Consider the following 19,203-nt stretch of genomic DNA (forward strand, 5'->3'; position numbering starts at 1 on the left):
TTGTTATGATAATAATACCATACATTTGTATAGCACTTTAAGGTTTACAAAGCCTTTTCCTTGGAACAACCCAGTATACAAATCGTTTATTCAATGATTTATAAATATTAAGAAAAATGAAAGTCTGTTTTGAATTCAACAAATATTCATTGGAGGCCCTATTACAAATATTGTTGATACAGATACAAGATTAAGCCAGCAGTGGAACCAGTCTGTCATTGTGAAGCAGGGGCACCTGACTTTTCCAGGAGTGGATCATGTGACTAGGAATCCCTTGTAAGCCGTGGGAATTTAATTACACAATTAATTCCATGCAGTTTCAGTTATGATCAACCCAAGAAAAGGTTGAGCTTGGAGAAGAAAAGAGTTATCAAGGGCCCGGGGTGGGGGTGCAGTGCAGGGGGAGGGAGAAACAATGGTCCCTGGCTCCAAATATTGGAAGGCTGTCCTAAACGTAGGAAGGGTTGGATCAAGTGAGATACCATTCAAAAGTACTTTGTGAACTTAAAGCTCTATACAAATGTCAGATGACTCCTGACGAAGACGACTGGACTTTTTTTGCTTGACCCCCACAATATCAATTAGAATGTCAATTCTAAAGATGTGGGTTTGATGTAAGAACAAACTTTTTAACGATGAGAGTTGTCCCAAAGTGGAGGGGACTGCCTCTAGCAGAGATGAGGGGGCAGGTTTCAAACAGACATTGGGATGACTTTTTGTCGGGAGTGTTGTAGAGAGAATTTCTGTTTAGGTCTGGGGTTGAACTAGGTATCCTCTCAGCTCCCTTCTGGCTCTAAGAGTCTTTGGTGTAGTTTACTAATGGGCCTACTGAGCCCCCTGGTGGGAGCTGATGACAATCAGTTTGACAGTGACAGATGCTTATAGTTTAAAGGTGGGAAAGACTTTTAGAGGCCATTGACTCCAGTTCCCTCTTTCCAGAAGAGGAAACTGAGGTTCAGAGAGGTTAAATGACTTACTTTTGATCACATAGCTAGTACATGTCTGGGATGGGATTTGAACCTAGGACTCCCTGATTTCAAGTCCAAAGCCTTACTTGCTATAGCATTAGGCTCCTTTGTTAATTCATAATAATGAATTAGAGAAAATGTGTGTGCTTGCGCATGCACATGCATGTGCGTGTGTGTGTGTGTGTGTGTGTGTGTGTACACATATACATGTGCCTATACGTGCATGTTTAATATCTCAGGTAGCTAGCTGCATTTGGACCCTTGGGCACATTGAGTTTTAAATGTGCTACCTGCACCCACCTTACCTTTTCAGACTTGATTTCCTCCATGGAGTCTCTGTACCAGCCAAAATGGCCACTTGTCATTTTATATTCCATCTCCTCTTTTTGTGCCTTTGTATAGACTTCCACCACCCTTTACTCCATGCCTCACTTCCACCTGTTAGAATCCTTAGCTGCCTTCAAGGTTCAACTCAGGTGCTACTTCCAACGGGAAGCCTTCCTTGATTCCCTTAGTTGCTAGTGCTTTCTCCCTTCTCAAAGTTGTGTAAGTTGTGCACCCCCCCCCCCCAGTAGAATATAAACTCCCTCAGGGAATGAATGGGGAGAAGAGTTTTCATTTCAAGTTTGTATCCTTAGCACCTAGCCCAATGCCTTGTACACATCAGGCACCAATTAGATGCTTGTTGATTTGAATTGTAAAGGGCTTCTGATTTGCCTCCTGCTCACTCTGCTCCAGGCACAAAAGGGAAGCCACAGGGAAACCTCCACATTACTCTTTCTGCCTGTCCCTGCCAGCTCCCACTCCCACTCCCCCTCCCTCTCCTGTCACCCCAGCTAAGGGTTATCAAGCACTCAAGTAGTCATTGTTGCCTGATGAATGGGGAGAAGATGCAGTACGTGGTTTGTTTGAAAATCCCCACACAGACAGAGCAAGGGCTTGTCAGCCTCTCTCTAGCATTCTGGCATTCGACTTTGCTTTGTGCTAATCCACTCCTCTCTTTGGTTGTTTTAGATGAAGGAGAACTGTATGTTTGGGGGAGCAACAAGCATGGCCAGCTAGTGAGCCCAGCTGCTTTTCTTCCCACACCCCAGAAAATAGAAGCCAGCTGTTTCCAGAATGAAAAGGTCACCATGGTGTGGAGTGGGTGGACACACTTCGTTGCCCGGACAGGTGAGAACTTAGGATACTGTTCATACCGGTCTATGGTGGGGAGTTGACAAAACTGAAGTAATAATAGCAAGTGGTATTCACATGTTCATGGTGACTCGCAGCTTTCAAAAACAGCATCCCTGTTAGGCTGCTGGTGCAAATGTTATCATCTCCCTTTGACAGGAACTGGTACCTAGGGAGAGGAAGTGACTTCTTTGGAACCACACAGCTAGTCCATGCTGACTCTCAAGTCCAGGGCTTCTTCTACAATACCACAGGGGCTCCCAATCTTAAACAGCCTCTTTAATATTGAAAAAAAATGGAATTTTATTGATGAAGGTAGGATGATGCAATGAACTAGAAGTCAGAGATCTGGGTTCTATCCCTAGTATCACCACTGAGTTGCTGTGTGGCTTTAGGCAGATCATTTCCTGGCAGGCTTCAGTTTCCTCCTTCTGTTAAATGACGGTGCTCTATTAGATCTCAAGTCTTATCCTTCTGAGGGCTGCTCTGCAGTACCCCAGGTCATACAGCTCCTCCCCAATCCCTCCCGATGACTGGAATTATCTTGATGCTTTTGTCAGGAAATGTGAGATTTGGGTCATCACAGAAAGTTTGTTGAGGACTACAAATGTAAACGTGCGATTTGGGTTTGAAACTGCTGGACTGAGTGATTACTGAGATCCTTGCTGGGTCTAAGAGTTCATGTGAGGGTCGGCTAGGTGGCGCATTGGATAGAGCACCGGCCCTGGAGTCAGGAGTACCTGGGTTCAAATCTGGCCTCAGACACTTAACACTTACTAGCTGTGTGACCCTGGGCAAGTCACTTAACCCCAATTGCCTCACTAAAAAAAACCAAAAAACCAAAAAAACAAAGAGTTCATGTGAAGAGACTAGGAACAGCAAAGATGACGCTAAAATTCGATGGTGATTATTATTGTGAATGCTAATTATTAATCATTAACAATAGCTGGAAGAATCCTCAGGGGTCCTCTGATCCAAAGCACCCACCCTAACCAGCACCCTCCTTTGTAACAACTCCAACAAGTGGCCATTCAGCCTCTACTTTTAAAGATCTGCAGTTAAGAGCCACTCACTGCCATCTGAACCAGCCCTTTCGACTTCGGGCTCTAATTTATAGGAAATTTGTGTTTCCCTGGAAGAAGTTTTCTTATCTCTGTGAATCACTGGTGGTAGTTCTTCCCAATGGAGTCAAGCAGAACAAACAACACCATTTCTAAAATTTAGCCCTTCAGATGCTTGAAAGTGGATAAGGTATCTTCCAAAAACATTTTTTCTCTTCTCCATGCAATACAGCTCTACTTTTATCAACTGATTTTCAGCTGGCAGAGTTTCCAATTTCCTTGCCATTCTTGTTGTTACCCTCAGGTTCTGCTGAAGTTTGCTGATAAGCTTTCCCCAAAACGTGATGCACAGAACTGAGCATAAGATATTTGTGGTTTGACCAGACAAGATATGGCTGGAATATGTTTCTTGGTTCTGGATATTTTGCCTCTAGTAATATACTCTTTTTAATTTAATTTAATTTTTTGGTGAGGCAGTTGGGGTTAAGTGACTTGCCCAGGGTCACACAGCTAGTAAGTGTCTGAGGCCAGATTTGAACTCATGTCCTCCTGAATCCAGGGCCAGTGCTCTATCCACTGTGCCACCTAGCTGCCCCAGTAATAAACTCTTAAAGCTAATTTTCCTACTATTGCCGAGGATGCCACCATCCCTTTAGACACCCAGGCTCACAAGCTTTTCAGCTTTGAGTCTTCCTTCTCTTTTATTGCCCTCCAACCCCCATCCAATCTGTTGTGAAGGCTTGAGGATTTTACCTTTGTAACATCTCTAGCATATGCTCCCTTTTCTTTTCTGCTGCTGCCATTGTCCTGATGCAGGTCCTCATTACCTCATGCCTGGATGGCTGCAATAGCCAGTTGCTTGGTGTCCCAGACATAAGTCTCCCCAGTCCAATCAACCCTCCACTCAGCTGTTAAAATAATCTTCCCAAAGCCCAGCTCTGATCATGTCACCCCTGTACTCAGTAAATTCCAATGGCTTCTTGTCACGTCTGGGATCAAATATAAACTTTTGGCATTTTTGGTATTAAAAGCCCTTAATAACCCGACCCCCTTTTACCTTTCCAGTCTCCTTACATTGTATATACCCTTCCTCTACCCCTTGCCTTGTACTTTGTGATCCAGGGACAGTGGCTTCCTTGCTGTACCTTTTTTTTCTACATAACCTGTGGTCTCGCCATACCTTCTTTATCTTATTTCTTGGGCAGATCATTTTTTGAACCAAAAGTATAAGGCCTTGTATTTATCCTTATTAAATTTCATCTTTTTCTATTCTTCTCATTAACATAGCTCATTGAGATTTTTTGTATCCCGATGCTGTTGTCTGATGTTTTAGTTACCCCACCTGGCTTTGTGTAATCTTTATTTGATAAGCATGTACTCTATGCCTTTACACAACACACTGATAAGACTATTGAATAGTACAGCACCAAGAATAACTCCCAGAGTCCTTCCAGTCTAACCCTGATGCTACTGCTCACCCTGTTGAGGATAAACACTGCCTTCAAGGAGCTCACTATTTCAGGATCTCAAGAGTTGGAAGAGACCTGAGAAGTTGAACTATTAATCATTACTCTGGTTCTGGTCACTCAACCAGAACTGATCTCCCCTTATGCTATTATGGTCTAGCTAACATCTCTCCATTATATCCACAAGGATATTGTGAGAGATTTTGCCAAATGACTTGCTAAAATCCAGGTACAATTTATCTAAGACATTCAACTGATTTGCCAACCTAAAACACAAGTAAATAAGGTTAGTCTGACAAAACTTGGATTTGCTAAAGCTCTCTTAGGTCTTGTTACCCCATTTCTAAATGCTTACAAGTCATTCCAACCTTGTCTTTTGATTTGGACTTCTACCCTTGTAGCTTCAATCCTTACCCACATTCCAGAAAAGCTTTCTTAACCTAAAGATTAACCTAAGCTATTCTGGCAGTTCCCAAATTTTCCAAATCACATCTGATTTTTGGTTAAGGGGGTTTCAGAAGAGGCGGGCCAAATGTTGTAATATCAAGCTGATGTCAGAGGTTTTTACTTTCTAGCCAATTAGAAGAAGACACACCTATGTTGCTTGAGATTTTGCCATGTCATCTTGTAAATCACTATAAAAGACCCTGCCAGCTCCCACCAAATAGATCATGCTCAGAACTTTGTCTCAGAATTTCTCTTGTGACCTCTCTCTGTCTCTGTCTGTCTGTCTCTCTCTCTTTGTCTTTATATCTCCACTGGCTAACACCATGCTTGGCACAGAGTAGGTACTTCATTGTTGGACTAAATTTAATTGAACTGACATTGACCTAATGCCTTAAAAGTTGAGAAGAACATTACATGTATTATCTTATTTGGAAGCAGGTCGATTTGGGCTCTTTGTTATATAATTCGAAAAGATTCATGGTTTTTAATCCAAAGTGCTGGTTCTTGATAATTTATCAGAATTTCTAGGGTAGTAATTGTCACAGGATTGAGTCATTACCATTGGATTGGCTGTCGTCTGGGCCCTGTGGGGTCACCCACTGGAGCCAAAGTGGCTGGAATTTAGCTGCTTCTTAGATGTGAGAAGCACTTTTGTAGTGCACATTTTCTAAAAATTACATCTTTATGCCTTCAGCAAACTAGAGATGTTAAAATGGGCCTAAGTACAACCCTGAGAAGAAGTACAGGTATTATTATCCCCATTTGCAATTGAGGAAACTGAGGCTCATAAGCAACTTGCCCATGCTGACAAAACTAGTAAGCGTTGGAGGTAGGTTATGAACCAAAGTTCACCTGACTCTCTGTTTCCCTCTTTCCCCTTCCCCCCTGAATTTTTTTCCTTTCCTCATTTTCTCCCTCATTTCCAGCTAGTAACAGGAGAGAAAGTTGACTTTCCCCTCTACCTGGGCTCACTGGTTCCCATGTGACAGAATCTCTGCAGGAGAGAGCATATCCCAGGAAGAACAAAGTTTTAGGCCACTGGGAGAATCATTCAAGCCATGGGCTGGGCTCATGGGATGGGCCTTGTCTGTGCTTCTCTTTCAGGTCACTAGAAAAACCTGATAATTGAGGTTTGATTGTTTATTCTTCTCTTACTTGGTGTCCATTAGGCCGGCCACCCTGAGACTCCAAGGTACTTTCTGAGAAGAAAGACTCCATCTCCTCATCTAAGAGAGGGTCTGCTGGTGACATGGACTTTATCTCTATTGCCAGGCAGCTGGTCCAGGCAATCTGAATTCCTAAAAATGTTACATGTAGTTTGTCATTTAGTCCAACTCCTTAATTTTATTTTTCTTAATTAATTAAATCAAAAGATTTTTTGGAAAATTTCCCCCCCAATTACATGTAAAGATTTCTATTTGAGTTCCAAATTTTTCTCTCACCCTCCCTTCCCTCCTTCCTCCTGAAGGCAACAAGCAATCTGATATAGGTTATACATTACAATCATGTTGTAAGAGAAGAATTAGAACAAAAGAAAAAAAACTTCAAGAAAGAATAATCAGCAGCAACAACAAAAGTGAAAATAGTATGCTTCAATATGCATTCAGACGCCATAGTTCTTTTTCTGGATGTGGAGAGCATTTTCCTTTCTTTCTTTCTTTCTTTTTTGGATGGGGCAATGAGGGTTAAGTGACTTGCCCAGGGTCACACAGCTAGTAAGTGTCAAGTGTCTGAGGCCGGATTTGAACTCAGGTACTCCTGAATCCAGGGGCTGTGCTTTATCCACTGCACCACCTAGCTGCCCCTGGAGAGCATTTTCCACCATGACTCTTTCGGCATTGTCTTGGATCATTGTATTTATGAGAAGAATTAAGTCTATCACAGTTGAACATCACACAATATTATTGATACTGTGTACAATGTTCTCTTGCTTAGGCTCATTTCACTCAGCATCAGTTCAATCATTTCTTGCAGTCTTTAATTTTATTGAAGAAGTCACATAGTGAGTTAGTGGCAGAATTGGGATTAGAATACCATCCCTTGGCCCTTTCTACTTCCCGTTGGAAAAAGTCAAATTTGGGTAGTGTCTTTTTGTGTTTAGGAGGATACAGGTTTTAAAAGTAGGCCATAAGGGAACAAGTGTGGGCTATTGCACCAGGAGAGTACAGTGGCATTTTGTCTATACCAGAGCTGTGTGTAGTGATTATGTCTAAGCAGGACAGGCAATGGAAGTCTTTGCTGGCATATATGATTCTGCTGATGCCATGTGCCAGAGTAGACATTCTCAAAGAGTGGCCCAAGGACCCCTAGAGGTACCTGAGATCCTTTCAGAGAATCTGAAAAATAATTTTATTTTTTTAAGAGTGCAGAGAAGTTCTCAATAATTTTTTTTTTTGTGGGGCTATGGGGGTTAAGTGACTTGCCTAGGGTTACACAGCTAGTAAGTGTCAAGTGTCTGAGGTCAGATTCAAACTCAGATCCTCCTGAATCCAGGGCTGATGCTTTATCCACTGTGCCACCTAGCTGCCCCCTCTCAATCAATTTTAAGAGTGTAAAGGAATCCTCACTAATTTTTAAGAGTAAATGGAAGTTCTCAATAATTTTTAAGCATATAAAAGGGTCTTGAGACCAAAAAGTCTGAGAATCCCTGTGCTAGAAGAAGGTAAAGAGAGCATGAAGAAGAAGCAGGTTGGGATTCTGTGTTCTGGGAGGTCCATGGTGTGGCAGTGGTGATATTGGGTTCTAAAGTGAGTGTGTGTGTGTGTGTGTGTGTGTGTGTGTGTGTGTGTGTGTGTGAGAGAGAGAGAGAGAGAGAGAGAGAGAGAGAGAGAGAGAGAGGGAGAGAGAGGGAGAGAGAGGGAGAGAGAGGGAGAGAGAGGGAGAGAGAGGGAGAGGGTGAGGGAGGAGAAGAATAGCACACCCCCCAACCTTCAGGCTGTCCTATGTGTCTTTGATCAAGCTGTGGTGCCACTCCAAAGATGGGCATATGAAGGAGGAGCTTGGTGGTTATTCAGTATTTTCAAGTCTCATGGAATCTCATAAAGTGTTGGAGGCTACTCCTAGCCTCAGGGGAGGCCTCATTAGGGAGCTTATTATTTAAGCCTTTTTATCCCACTTAATAAAATCATATGCAAGGAAGTCATCAAACATTAGAGGGGAGTGGCCTTTTAGAGATCTTCAGTCTAGCTGCTGCTTTTTTTCCAAATGAGGAAACTGAGGCCCAGAGAAGGGCAGCAACATACCTAACATCACCCAGGGAGTTTCATAAACTCTTTCTAATGGGTTTGTGGCTGAGCTTTGTACTTGGGCTGGAAGCTGAATGTACTGCCTCCCACCTCATTGTTCTTTCCCCTCCTCCAGCTGCCTCTTAGGCCCAGGTCATCTCTCTTGCCTGAATTAGATTGCATCTTTTTCCTATTTCCTGAGAGCAGGAAGGAGATGGTTTTGCAGGGCATATGTTTACAGAAGGATCATCTCTCAGTCACTCTTGTTTCCTTGGATGTCACACGCATACACACATATACAAAGGACCTTATTGCATCTGATGTCTCAGCATTAGTGAAATCCAAGCCTGCTCATTGATTCATACCAAACACCATTAATAGAGGTATACTTAATGCTGATTTCTGTGTTTGGGGTCCCAGATCCTGTCCAGAAGAGGGTGGCAGTGTACATCACTCCCTTTTGGGCTGGTGTTTATCTGGAAACCTCAATCCAGTTCAGGGAGGGTCTGATCTAATGTGCTCTATTTAAAGTTGTCTCCTTGTAATGGATGCTGACTTTTGGAGCTTTTCATCACCAACCACTGAAAGTCAAACTCTGTACCTGAGGACTTTGGGGTAGAAGAACTTGGCTTTTTAACTCCCTGTCTGATGTCACTTGCCTGAATGTCCGGTCATCACCTCAAATCATCATCACCAGCTTCTACCTTCCCACTTTAGACAGTCACTGCATAATAGTATCCCTCTCCATCTCAACGGCGTCATTGTTCTGGTGCATGGAAACTTGGACTTCTCTTTGAGTAGTGAGTGCCTACTATATGCATAACATGATATTAAAATATATAAGGAAATTATATTAAATAATTTCTGCCCCTAAAAAGACATAGCCATTTGGAACAACCATTATTTGCAAAATGACTTCACTAAAGCTCAATTCACATTTGACTTCATGAACTTTTTATTATAGAAGTTATCCTTTGAACTGTTGGTTTTAAAAAGTTCTCAAGGTCAAACCTTGCCTTAAAAGGACTTTTTGGAAGAATTGTCTGATTTACACATGGGAGGCATTGAACAACTTGGGCAGAATTTAATTATTATTATTACTAACAACCACCACCACCATTTATATAGTCCCTCCTATGTACCAGGTTCTAAGTGCTTTACAATGATGTCATTTGATTCTCATAACTCTTGGAGGTAGGTACTATTTTTATCCCTAATCAAGGCCCAGATGAGTGGTACAAATAAGAATTGCTTAGAATTGTTCAGAGAGGGGCAGCAAGGTGGTGCAGTGGACAAAGCACTGGCCCTGGATTCAATAGTTCAAATCTGGCCTCAGACACTTGACACTTGCTGTGTAACCCTGGGCAAGTCACTTAACCCTCATTGCTCCACAAAAAAGAATAGAATTATTCAGAGGTTTAATGTGGGAGCTGGGAGAGATAGAGGAAGATTTTTGGGAGGAAGTGGGCATTGGCTGGACCTTGAAGTCTATGTCAAATTTGAATAGGCAGAGGAAGAGGGAAGGTATTCCTGATTGGAGTGGGAACTGCCTGAGCAAAGGCCTGGAAGTGAGAATGAGAATGGTGTATTTTAAGAATATTATCCTGGTTTGGCTTGGGTGAACAACGGGATATGAGCTGGGAAATGTCATTTGGGTCCAGGTTGTAGAAGAGTTTGAATGCCAGGCTAGAGAATTTGGAATTTTGTCCTGTAGGCCATGGTCAGTTAGGTGGCACAGTGGATAGAGTACTGGGCCTGGAGTCAGGAGAACTTGAGTTCCAATCTGGTCTCAGACACTTACTTGCTGTGTGACACTGGGTAAGTCCCTTAACTCTATTTGCCTCAGTTTTCTCATCTGTAAAATGAACTGGAGAAAGAAATAGCAAAGCACTCCAGTATCTCTGCCAAGAAAACCCTACATGGGGTCACAGAGCATTGCACATGACTGAAACAACTCAAAAGCAATAAACTTGTAGGCCATGTGGAATTGTTGAAGTTTTTTGAGCAGGGAAGTGATATGGCTAAAGGTGTATATATTTTTTTTGTTTTGTTTTGGTGAGGCAATTGGGGTTAAGTGACTTGCCCAAGGTCACACAGCTAGTGAGTGTTAAGTGTCTGAGGCCGGATTTGAACTCAGGTACTCCTGACTCCAGGGGCAGTGTTCTATCCACTGTGCCACCTAGCTGCCCCTAAAGGTATGTTTTAAGACGATAGATATCAGTGCCTCGGTATTTCCTACTCCCTTCCCAAATCCTAGGTCCAACCAACTTTTCTCCTCAGTCTTTAACATAAGAGAAATGGAGAAGAGAATCTGTCCTTTCCTAGCTCCTTTTCTCCTTTAAAAATGGACCAGATGCCTCTGAGGCTCAGTGACTCTGACTCTCTTCCCCTCTCCCCTGAAGGATTCATGCAATTCATCCCTTGGGAAAGGTGGGAGATATTGAGGTCTCTTTGTGTGTGAGTCCGAAGGGGCTCATGCCTTCTTTCTACATCTTTCTTCACACTTTCCCTCTAATTTTATTCCCGCCTTCTTTTTCCCTTGCCTCCATTTCAGAGCATAGCAAGAGGAGAACAAATTGACCTTCCCCTCTACCTGGGGTTACGGGCTCCCAAATCATGGAATCTCTGTAGGACAACACATCCCAGGAAAAACAAGGTTCAGGTCATTGGGAGAATCATTCAAGTCACAGGCTATGCTCATGGGATGGGCCTTGGCTGGGCTTCCCTTGGAGGGAATATCAGTACAGAGTCCTGATGACTGGGGTTTGTTGGTGTTTATTCTCTTTTTGCCTAATGCTGTTAGGGTAGACATCCTGAGACCCCAGGGGACTTCCTTTATGAGAAGAATGACCCCATCTCTTCCTCTAGGGGAGGGTTTATTGGGGCAAGAACTTGATCTCCATTGTCAGGGAGCTAACTCGGGCAACCTGAAATCCTAAATTATCATAGCTTGTTATTTAGTCTAATTCCCTCATTTTATTGAAGAAAAAGTCCAGAATGGGGCATATCCAAGGCCACACAGGGAGTGAGTAGTAGAACTGGGTCTGGAATGCCATCTCCTGGCCCTTTCCTCTTCCCATTGGGAAAAAACCCAAATCTAGTCATTTCCTTTTGTCTGACAACCCTGTGTGACTCAGGACACTTGCATCATCCTACCTTGATACTTCAAGGATTGGTGATGTCACTTGTGTGAATCCTCCATCCTGCATGCCAATCTCGGGCCCTCTGTAATGTGCTAGACTATCTTGGAGAATTGTGGTGGCCAACAGTGTCATCATCTTGTGTCTCACTTGCTGGTGAACATCTCCAAATTTAGCTGGGCTAGCTGGCCCTAAGATGGCCGACATGGAATCAGTGGCTAGTCCTTTATTTGAATCCTGTACTCAAGCTTGGCCTGCCTGAGCTTGTGCTCTGAGTGGTGTACTCTTTGGGATGATGAAGTATCAGAGGAGGGCATCATTGCTTGGTATTTTGCATGAATCCTTTATTCTTAATGGCCAGATTGTTGTTTACACAGAGACCCAAGGCTTCCTCTCATTTGCATTATTCCCCTGGACCTATGTGTTGATGTTTCTGGCATCCCTCATGGGGTGTGGGGGTGGGCAGGAGTTCAGACTGGCCTTGGGCTACACCTGGGTGAGGTGGTATCTAATGGGTGTGGAGACCAAACTTGGCCACAAGAGGGCACTAGTGTCTGCCTCTTTTCTTCCATCAGACTAGCTGTAGAGGCCATCTATTCTAACCCTCTCATTTTACAGATGAAGAGACTGAGGCCTGTGGGGATTAAGTAACTTGCTCAAGGTCACATGGACAATAAGCATCGAAAAATGGGATTTGAACCCAGAGCCTCTAAATTCAGAGCTGGTGCTCTTTCCATTGTACCACACTGCTTCCCTCTTGAGACAGGGGTTCTCCATCCCTTTCCTGTGTTGTGGTCCCCTTTAGTTGTCTGGTCAAGCCTCTGGACCCCTTCTCATAATCCTGGTTTTAGATAACTGAAAGAAATGCAAAATTTCAGTTGGAGATAAATAAAAAAAAAGATTTTAATTTTCATCTCATCCCATTCCTCTGAAATATGGCTACATAGACCTTTGGAGGTCTGTGGATTCCAGGTTAAGAACTTCTTTCTGCTTTAAGAGGAATCAATGATATAATCCTACTCGCTATCCATTATATAAAGAAGGATTTCATTTTCTTGGTCCAAAAACTACCCTTATTGGGGGCAGCTAGGTGGTACAGTGGATAAAGCATCAGCCCTGGATTCAGGAGGACCTGAGTTCAAATCCGGCCTCAGAAACTTGACACTTACCAGCTGTGCGACCCTAGGCAAGTCACTTAACCCTCATTGTCCCACCAAAACCAAACCAAACCAAACCAAACCAAAACTACTCTTATTTAACATTTCAGGGGAATCTGATAGGTTTAGCCAAGGGTGTTGGAGTGAAGAGAGTTGTGAATTGGGAAAATGGAAACCTGGGTTGTTGCTCCAACTGAATCACTAAGTTGCTTTCTGACCTTGGGTAGGTCACTTCCCCATCCTTGATTCTCTGTCTCCTTCTTAGAGTGTCGGGTTAGGATTATAGCATTTAGAGGTAGAGAAGGGGACTTTAGTGCTCCTCAAGTCCGACTCATTTATCTTACATATATGGAAACAGAGTCGCATAGGAGTGGCATGAACTGCCCAACATCACACAGGTGTTTTGTAGCAGAGCTAGGAAGTTAATCCAGATGCTCAGACTCTCAGGAAGGCAGCATAATGAAATGAAGAGAAGTGGAGTTGGGAGTCCAGGGCCCTGGGTTCAAATCCTCCTTCTGACTTTTACTACCTATGTGACCTTGGGCAAATCCCTTCCCATCTCTGGGCCTCAGTTTCCCCATTTGGACAATGTGGGGGTTGGACTAGATGACCTTCAAAGCCCTCTCTAGCTCTGTGATCTTATCATCTATGGGATGACTCTAAATCGAAGGTGTCCCTTCTATCTCGGACCTTCCATGTTTTTCTGATGTTTATGTCAGGGCAATGGGGACCCTGACTCTGTCTGCTGTGAGCTAGGGTAGAAGCAGGGCAGTGAGCAGTGAGTGGTCCATCACTCATCTGTTGTTCTGTTCTGTGATCTCTCCAGCAGCTGGGGAGATAGTTCAGATGCTTTCTGTCTCTTGGTGTCTGGAAGAAGCTGGGACCAGAGGGAGGAAGGGATGGAGAGAGGGCAGGAGCTAAGGCAGCCTCCATACTTGTGTTTAGCCCAGCTTCTCCCTGTTGTTTGGTGTGGAGGAGAACTTTGCTGTTTACACTTCCCATCAGACCCCTTTGAATCAGGGGCCTGATTAGGATGGCAGGGCCCAAACTGACCAGATAGGTTGTCTGGAATGCCACCAGGTGGCAGCAATGAGAAGCTTTATAGGCTTCAGGGCGATGGAGGAGATTCAGCTGGTAGGGGACCTTATTCTGCTGGTGAAAGGGATTGAAATCAGCAGAGTCTGGCTGACAGAGCACAGCTGCATTCCCCCTGAGAGCAGTAGGGTACGTGCCTGGGGAAAAACAAACCAGAGATTGGGGACAGGAAGGCAAATGGAATTTCAGTGGTCCTGTTCTTCCCATGGTCCCTTGAGAATGGCCAGGCCTGCTTTAGGGAAATTGTCCTAACTTGGCTTTTAGAGCCTGAGTGGTGCATCAGCCTATCCTCCTTCCCTGACTGCTGTTAGGATTGTTCATGCACCATGCCCTTGGCAGATCCTGCTGGGATATTGTGTTCATTTCTAGGTGACATATTTTAGGAAGGACATTGGTCTTCGAGAGTGCACCAGAGGAATGAAAACAGGATAGAGAAAGGCCTCAAGATGATGCCCTATGAGAAAGTGTTGAAGAAAGTGGGGCTGTTCATCCTGAATAAGAGAAGACTAAGGGTGGTCCTGATATTTGTCTTCAAGCATCTAAGGGGCTGTCATGTGGAAAACATGATAAAATAAAGGAACAAACAAAATTGAGAGGAAATTTAGAGGAAATTATAGATGGTTATGTTTAACGCCAAAGGGAAGAACTAGTATTGGGTAAGAATTGCAAAGAAGTAAATTTAGACTTGATCTAAGGAAAAAACAAAAGCAAAAACTTGCTTATCATTAAAGTTGTCCCAAAATGGAATAGGTTTCCCCAAATTACTTTTTGTTGGAGTATTTCAAGTACAGGTTATGTGATCCCTTGGGGAAAACAGATTTCAAAAAGTTGAGAGAATAAGGTAAGAACTCACAGTCTCAGACTGTGCAGGATAGGCGGGGTTGAGTATGGTGGCACATGCCTATAGGCTCTCCTGCTGGGGAGGCTGAGCATGGTGAACAACTTGAGTTCAGGAGTTCTGAGCTCTAATAGGTGAAGCCAATCTGGTGTACTACATCCAGCATCGGTAGGATGAACCCTCAGGAGGGAAAGGCCATCAGGCTGCCTGAAGGAGGGTGAAGCAGGACAGATTGGGAACAGAGCAAGTCACAGCTCCTCTCCTGATCAGTATTGGAATTAGGCCCATGAGTGGGCCCTGTACTTTTAGCCTGGGTGAGATAGGGAGACCCAATCACACAAAATGGAACAAATCAAAATAAAGCATGGGATGGTATCCCTGATAAAATTCTGATTCTAGAAATAGTTTTCCCAGTAAAGAAGAAGAGGGGGATATGTCTAAAGAGATTGATGTGGCTACATAGGGAGCTCATTGACAAAATCAGATTAAAAAAAAAAGTATACACAAGATAGAAAAAAAGGCAACTGAAGATTCAACAAACATTCAGCACCTATTGTATACAAAGCTTGGTTCTAGACACTGGTGATAGAAAGGCAAAAATGGCACAGTTCTTTCATTCTACTGGGGGCAAGGGGAAAATATGACATGTATACAGATGATTATGATACAAAGTATGGTGTGATGGTAGTGAAGAAAAATTAGAACTCTTGGTATTAAAGAGCACTTTAAGTGCTTTATGCTACCTTACTTGATTCTTGTGAGGTGGGTGGTTTTTATCTCTATTTTACAGATAGGGAACCTTAAGCAGAGTGAGGTAAAATGACTTGCCTAGGATCATACAACTAAGTGGGTATCTAGGGGCAAGTTTTGAACTTGAGTCTTCCTGATTTCAAATCCAGCACTTTTCTCTATTGCACCATCACATGAAATGTTCTAGGAATATTTAAGGAGAGAGAGATTACTTTCTTTTTTTTTTCCGGGCAGGCAATGGGGGTTAAGTGACTTGCCCAGGGTCGCACAGCTAGTAAGTGTCAAGTGTCTGAGGCTGGATTTGAACTCAGGTACTCCTGAATCCAGGGCCGGTGCTCTAACCACTAGCTGCCTCCAAGGGATCACTTTCAACTAGTGGGAATCAGGGAAAGCTAGGCAGAGGAAGTGACCCCTGAGGTGAGCCTTAAAGGAAGAGGGAGCATTATTCTGAAAAGCCGATGGGGAGAGGGAATGCCTTCCAAAGTCAGTAGATAGCCAGGGCAAATTCATGGGGGGTGGGAGATGGCGAGCTGAGTTCAGGAAACAACTAGTGACCTAATTTTAGATGGAAATAAGGCTGAAAAAGCAGTTTGGAGCCAGATTGTTGTAACTGGATGAGTGCCAAGGAGAAGAGATTTTATTTTATCCTCGAGGTAATAAGGAGCTACCATAAGTTTTCCAGCAGGGAAGTGATAATGGTCATCCCATGACCTTAGGAGGACAGTTTTGGCACCTTTGTGGAGAATGATTTTCCATAGAAGAGACTGGAGGCAGGAGGACCAATTAGGATGAATACAAAAGAATCACGTAAGAATGTCAAGATGCTAAAGCCCAGAATGAATTGTAACAGGCACGCAGTGAATGCTAAGGGCAACAAAAAGGACTTTTTTTTTTTTTAACTTTGCAGAGACCAAAGAAAGATCAAATAAAGGATAAGACGGTTGCTTGGTATTAATAGGCTGATGATAACAGACAATAGAAAGAAAGCAGAGCTGTTTGACTCTTATTCGGCTTCTATTTTCTCTACGAAGGAGAATAATCTTCTGATTGGGAAGACTAGAACAAAAGTGCTCAATAGGAAATTTAAACCCAAGATAAGGGAGGAGATAGGGAGAAAGAACTTAAATGCCCCCAAATGGGTTCATGTCACCCTTGCAGAATGACCAGGGGGCCAAACTCAAGTGCAGCCTGAACCAGATTAAAGTGTAATTGGGAAATGTTTAATGAGATAAATAAAATTACAAAAAAAAAATAGTCGATGTTAGTTACTGCTTTTCTAAGTCAGGATACTGCTATACGGATCCATCTTTATTTGAGTTTGGCATCACTGTCATAAGTATGTAGAAAAATGGAAAGAATATTGGATTTGGAGGGAAAGGGCCTGGGTTCAAATCCTGGATCTGCTACTTTATCTGTGGGTTCCTCAAGGGCAGGGACTGTCTTTTGCCTTTCTTTGTGTCCCTCTTGCTTAGTCCAGTGCCTGGAACATAGTAGGTGCTTAATGTTTCTTGATTGACTGATGGATTCTTGGCAATTCCCTTTGCTCCTCCAGGCCTTAGTTTCCTTCTCTGCCAAATGAGGACATTAGAATACAGTAGAATAGATGATTTCTGATGTCCATTTCAGTTCTAAATCCAAGATCCCATTATCCTGTGATGGCTGAACTACGATTGATCTCTGTTGAAAGATGATGATGGACAGGAGGTGCCCTCCTTCCCCCCACTGAAGATGAGGAAATGTCCTGATTTTGAAAACAGGAAAGAAGGCAAATTCTTTGAACTATAAGGTAGTGAGCTGGTTTTTGGGCCATGGAAAAATCCTAGGATTTTGCTAAAAGGGTGGATTCTACATACTTAGAAAGGAAAGAAGTGATAACTGCACTGGTGTAGGTTCATAAAGATAAAGTCATGTGTGACTAGCCTCACTTCCTTGTTTGACAGGGTCACTAGACTGATAGACAGGGCAGTGTCATAGGCCTAGTATATCTGGATTTTAGCAAGCCATCTAACAATTCTCTGACAGTATCTTTGTGGCTAAGAGACATGGACTAGAAAGACCAGATACATTTCAAGTCAATTTGGAACTGGTTGAATAACTGACCAGTGGTCCAAGAGTGGTGGTAAATGTATTCATATCATTATGGAAGTAGAGTGTGATTGAAGCACCCTAGGGATCAATCCAGCCTTAGCTCTGTTTTAGCATTTTTATCAGTTGGTTGAAGATGCCATGTTCATCACATTTGTTACCGACATAGAACTTGAAAAGATAACTAGCAGCCTGGATGACGGAAATAGGATCTGAAAATGTCACAACAGACTGGGTAGATAAAATAAAAAATTTAATAGGGGTAAATGTAAAATGGTGGAGGGCAGCTAGATGACTTAGTGGATTGAGCACTGGGTCTGGAGTCAGAAGAACTGAGTTCAAATCCAGCCTCAGACTATCTGTGTGACCCTGGGCAAGTCACATAACTTGTGTTTGCCTTAATCCACTAGAGAAGGAAATGGCAAACCACTCCAGTATTTTTGCCAACAAAACCCCATGGACAGTGTGGTTCATGGACTTACAAAGAGTCATACATGACTAAACAACAACAAATGTAAAATCCTGCTTTGGGGTTTAAAAAAGAAATTCCACAAGCTCAGGATGGTGACTGGACAGGTCAATTAAAAAGGCCCAGACAAAATGGCAGATAGCCAATTTAATTAGTTCACAGTGTGACATGGTAGCCAGAGAACCAATGAGACCTCAGGTTGCACCAATAAAAGCATATTATCCAGAAGAAATGTAATCGACCTTCAGTACTTTGGACTTGGAGTACACTTGGAATATTGTTTTCCATTGATGCTCAGCCTTTCGGAAAGACGTTGACAAGTTGGCATGTATCCAGAGGAGACTCATTGCCTTTTTGGTGATGAGAATGAAAACCACATATCACAAGCAGAAGTGGGTACTTTTGGCCTGGAAAAGAGAAGACCTGAGGGTGAGGAAGGGGGGTGGGGTGGGACAGGAAAACTTTCTTCCAAAATTGGCCTGTTCCTTGGGTCACTTCCATTGGTACCTTTTGTACATTAGTTCCCTGTAAGAACAAGCAGATGGTATTGGTGCTGCTGTTATTTCTTTCTTTGGGAGAGGGACCAAAGTACTGTCTTTTTGGAAGCCATGTTGGGGAAGGTGGGTTTGGATCAGTCATGCAAGCAGCCAAGGAGAGAGCCTGATCCAGGATCTGGCACTTTGGCTCTCACAGTGGAGCTTGTGAATGTCACTCTACACAGCACACTGTAGCCATAGATTTCAATGAAAAACATAGGCTTATTGATGTCTTTTTTTCAGAGTCATTTCCCTCTTTTCTCCTCTGATTGACCATTTACTTGTGTTGTTTTGTTTTTGTTTTGTTTTTAGTGAGGCATTTGGGGTTAAGTGACTTGCCCAGGGTCACACAGCTAGTGAGTATTAAGTGTCTGAGGCCGGATTTGAACACAGGTACTCCTGACTCCAGGGCCAGTGCTCTATCCACTACACCATCTAGCTGCCCCTGACCCTTTACTTGTAACAAGGAAAAACGATCAAACAAAAACATTTGATACAGACCACATCTGGCAGTGTATACACTATTCTGGCCCAGCAGTCCCCCATATCTCTGCTGTGAGAGAGGAAACATATTTCATTATATCTTCTCTGGGACTTTCATTTGTTTTTCCATTACTCAGAGTTCACCTTCTTTTATTTAATCTTTAGGTTTACATTACTGAAGTCTTTGTGTACATTGTAGTAATCCTCCATTTAAATTAAATTCAGCAAGAGGAAACCAATTTTGATGTTTCATTAAATCTTGTAGTATTCATCTGGGAAAGAAGAGACCTGGGTTCTTGTCTCAGGTG

General features: G+C 43.1%; 1 protein-coding gene across 1 annotated transcript in view; it reads left to right on the forward strand.

The window, feature by feature from the left end:
• Positions 1–19,203, forward strand: part of SERGEF (secretion regulating guanine nucleotide exchange factor) — a 245,403-nt gene that overhangs the window by 14,129 nt on the left and 212,071 nt on the right. The window contains 1 exon segment of the mRNA XM_043971153.1: positions 1,983–2,141. Coding sequence (XP_043827088.1) covers positions 1,983–2,141 — 159 coding nt within the window.

Source organism: Dromiciops gliroides, chromosome 6 (genome assembly GCF_019393635.1).
Source record: "Dromiciops gliroides isolate mDroGli1 chromosome 6, mDroGli1.pri, whole genome shotgun sequence".
Lineage (NCBI taxonomy): Eukaryota > Metazoa > Chordata > Mammalia > Microbiotheria > Microbiotheriidae > Dromiciops > Dromiciops gliroides.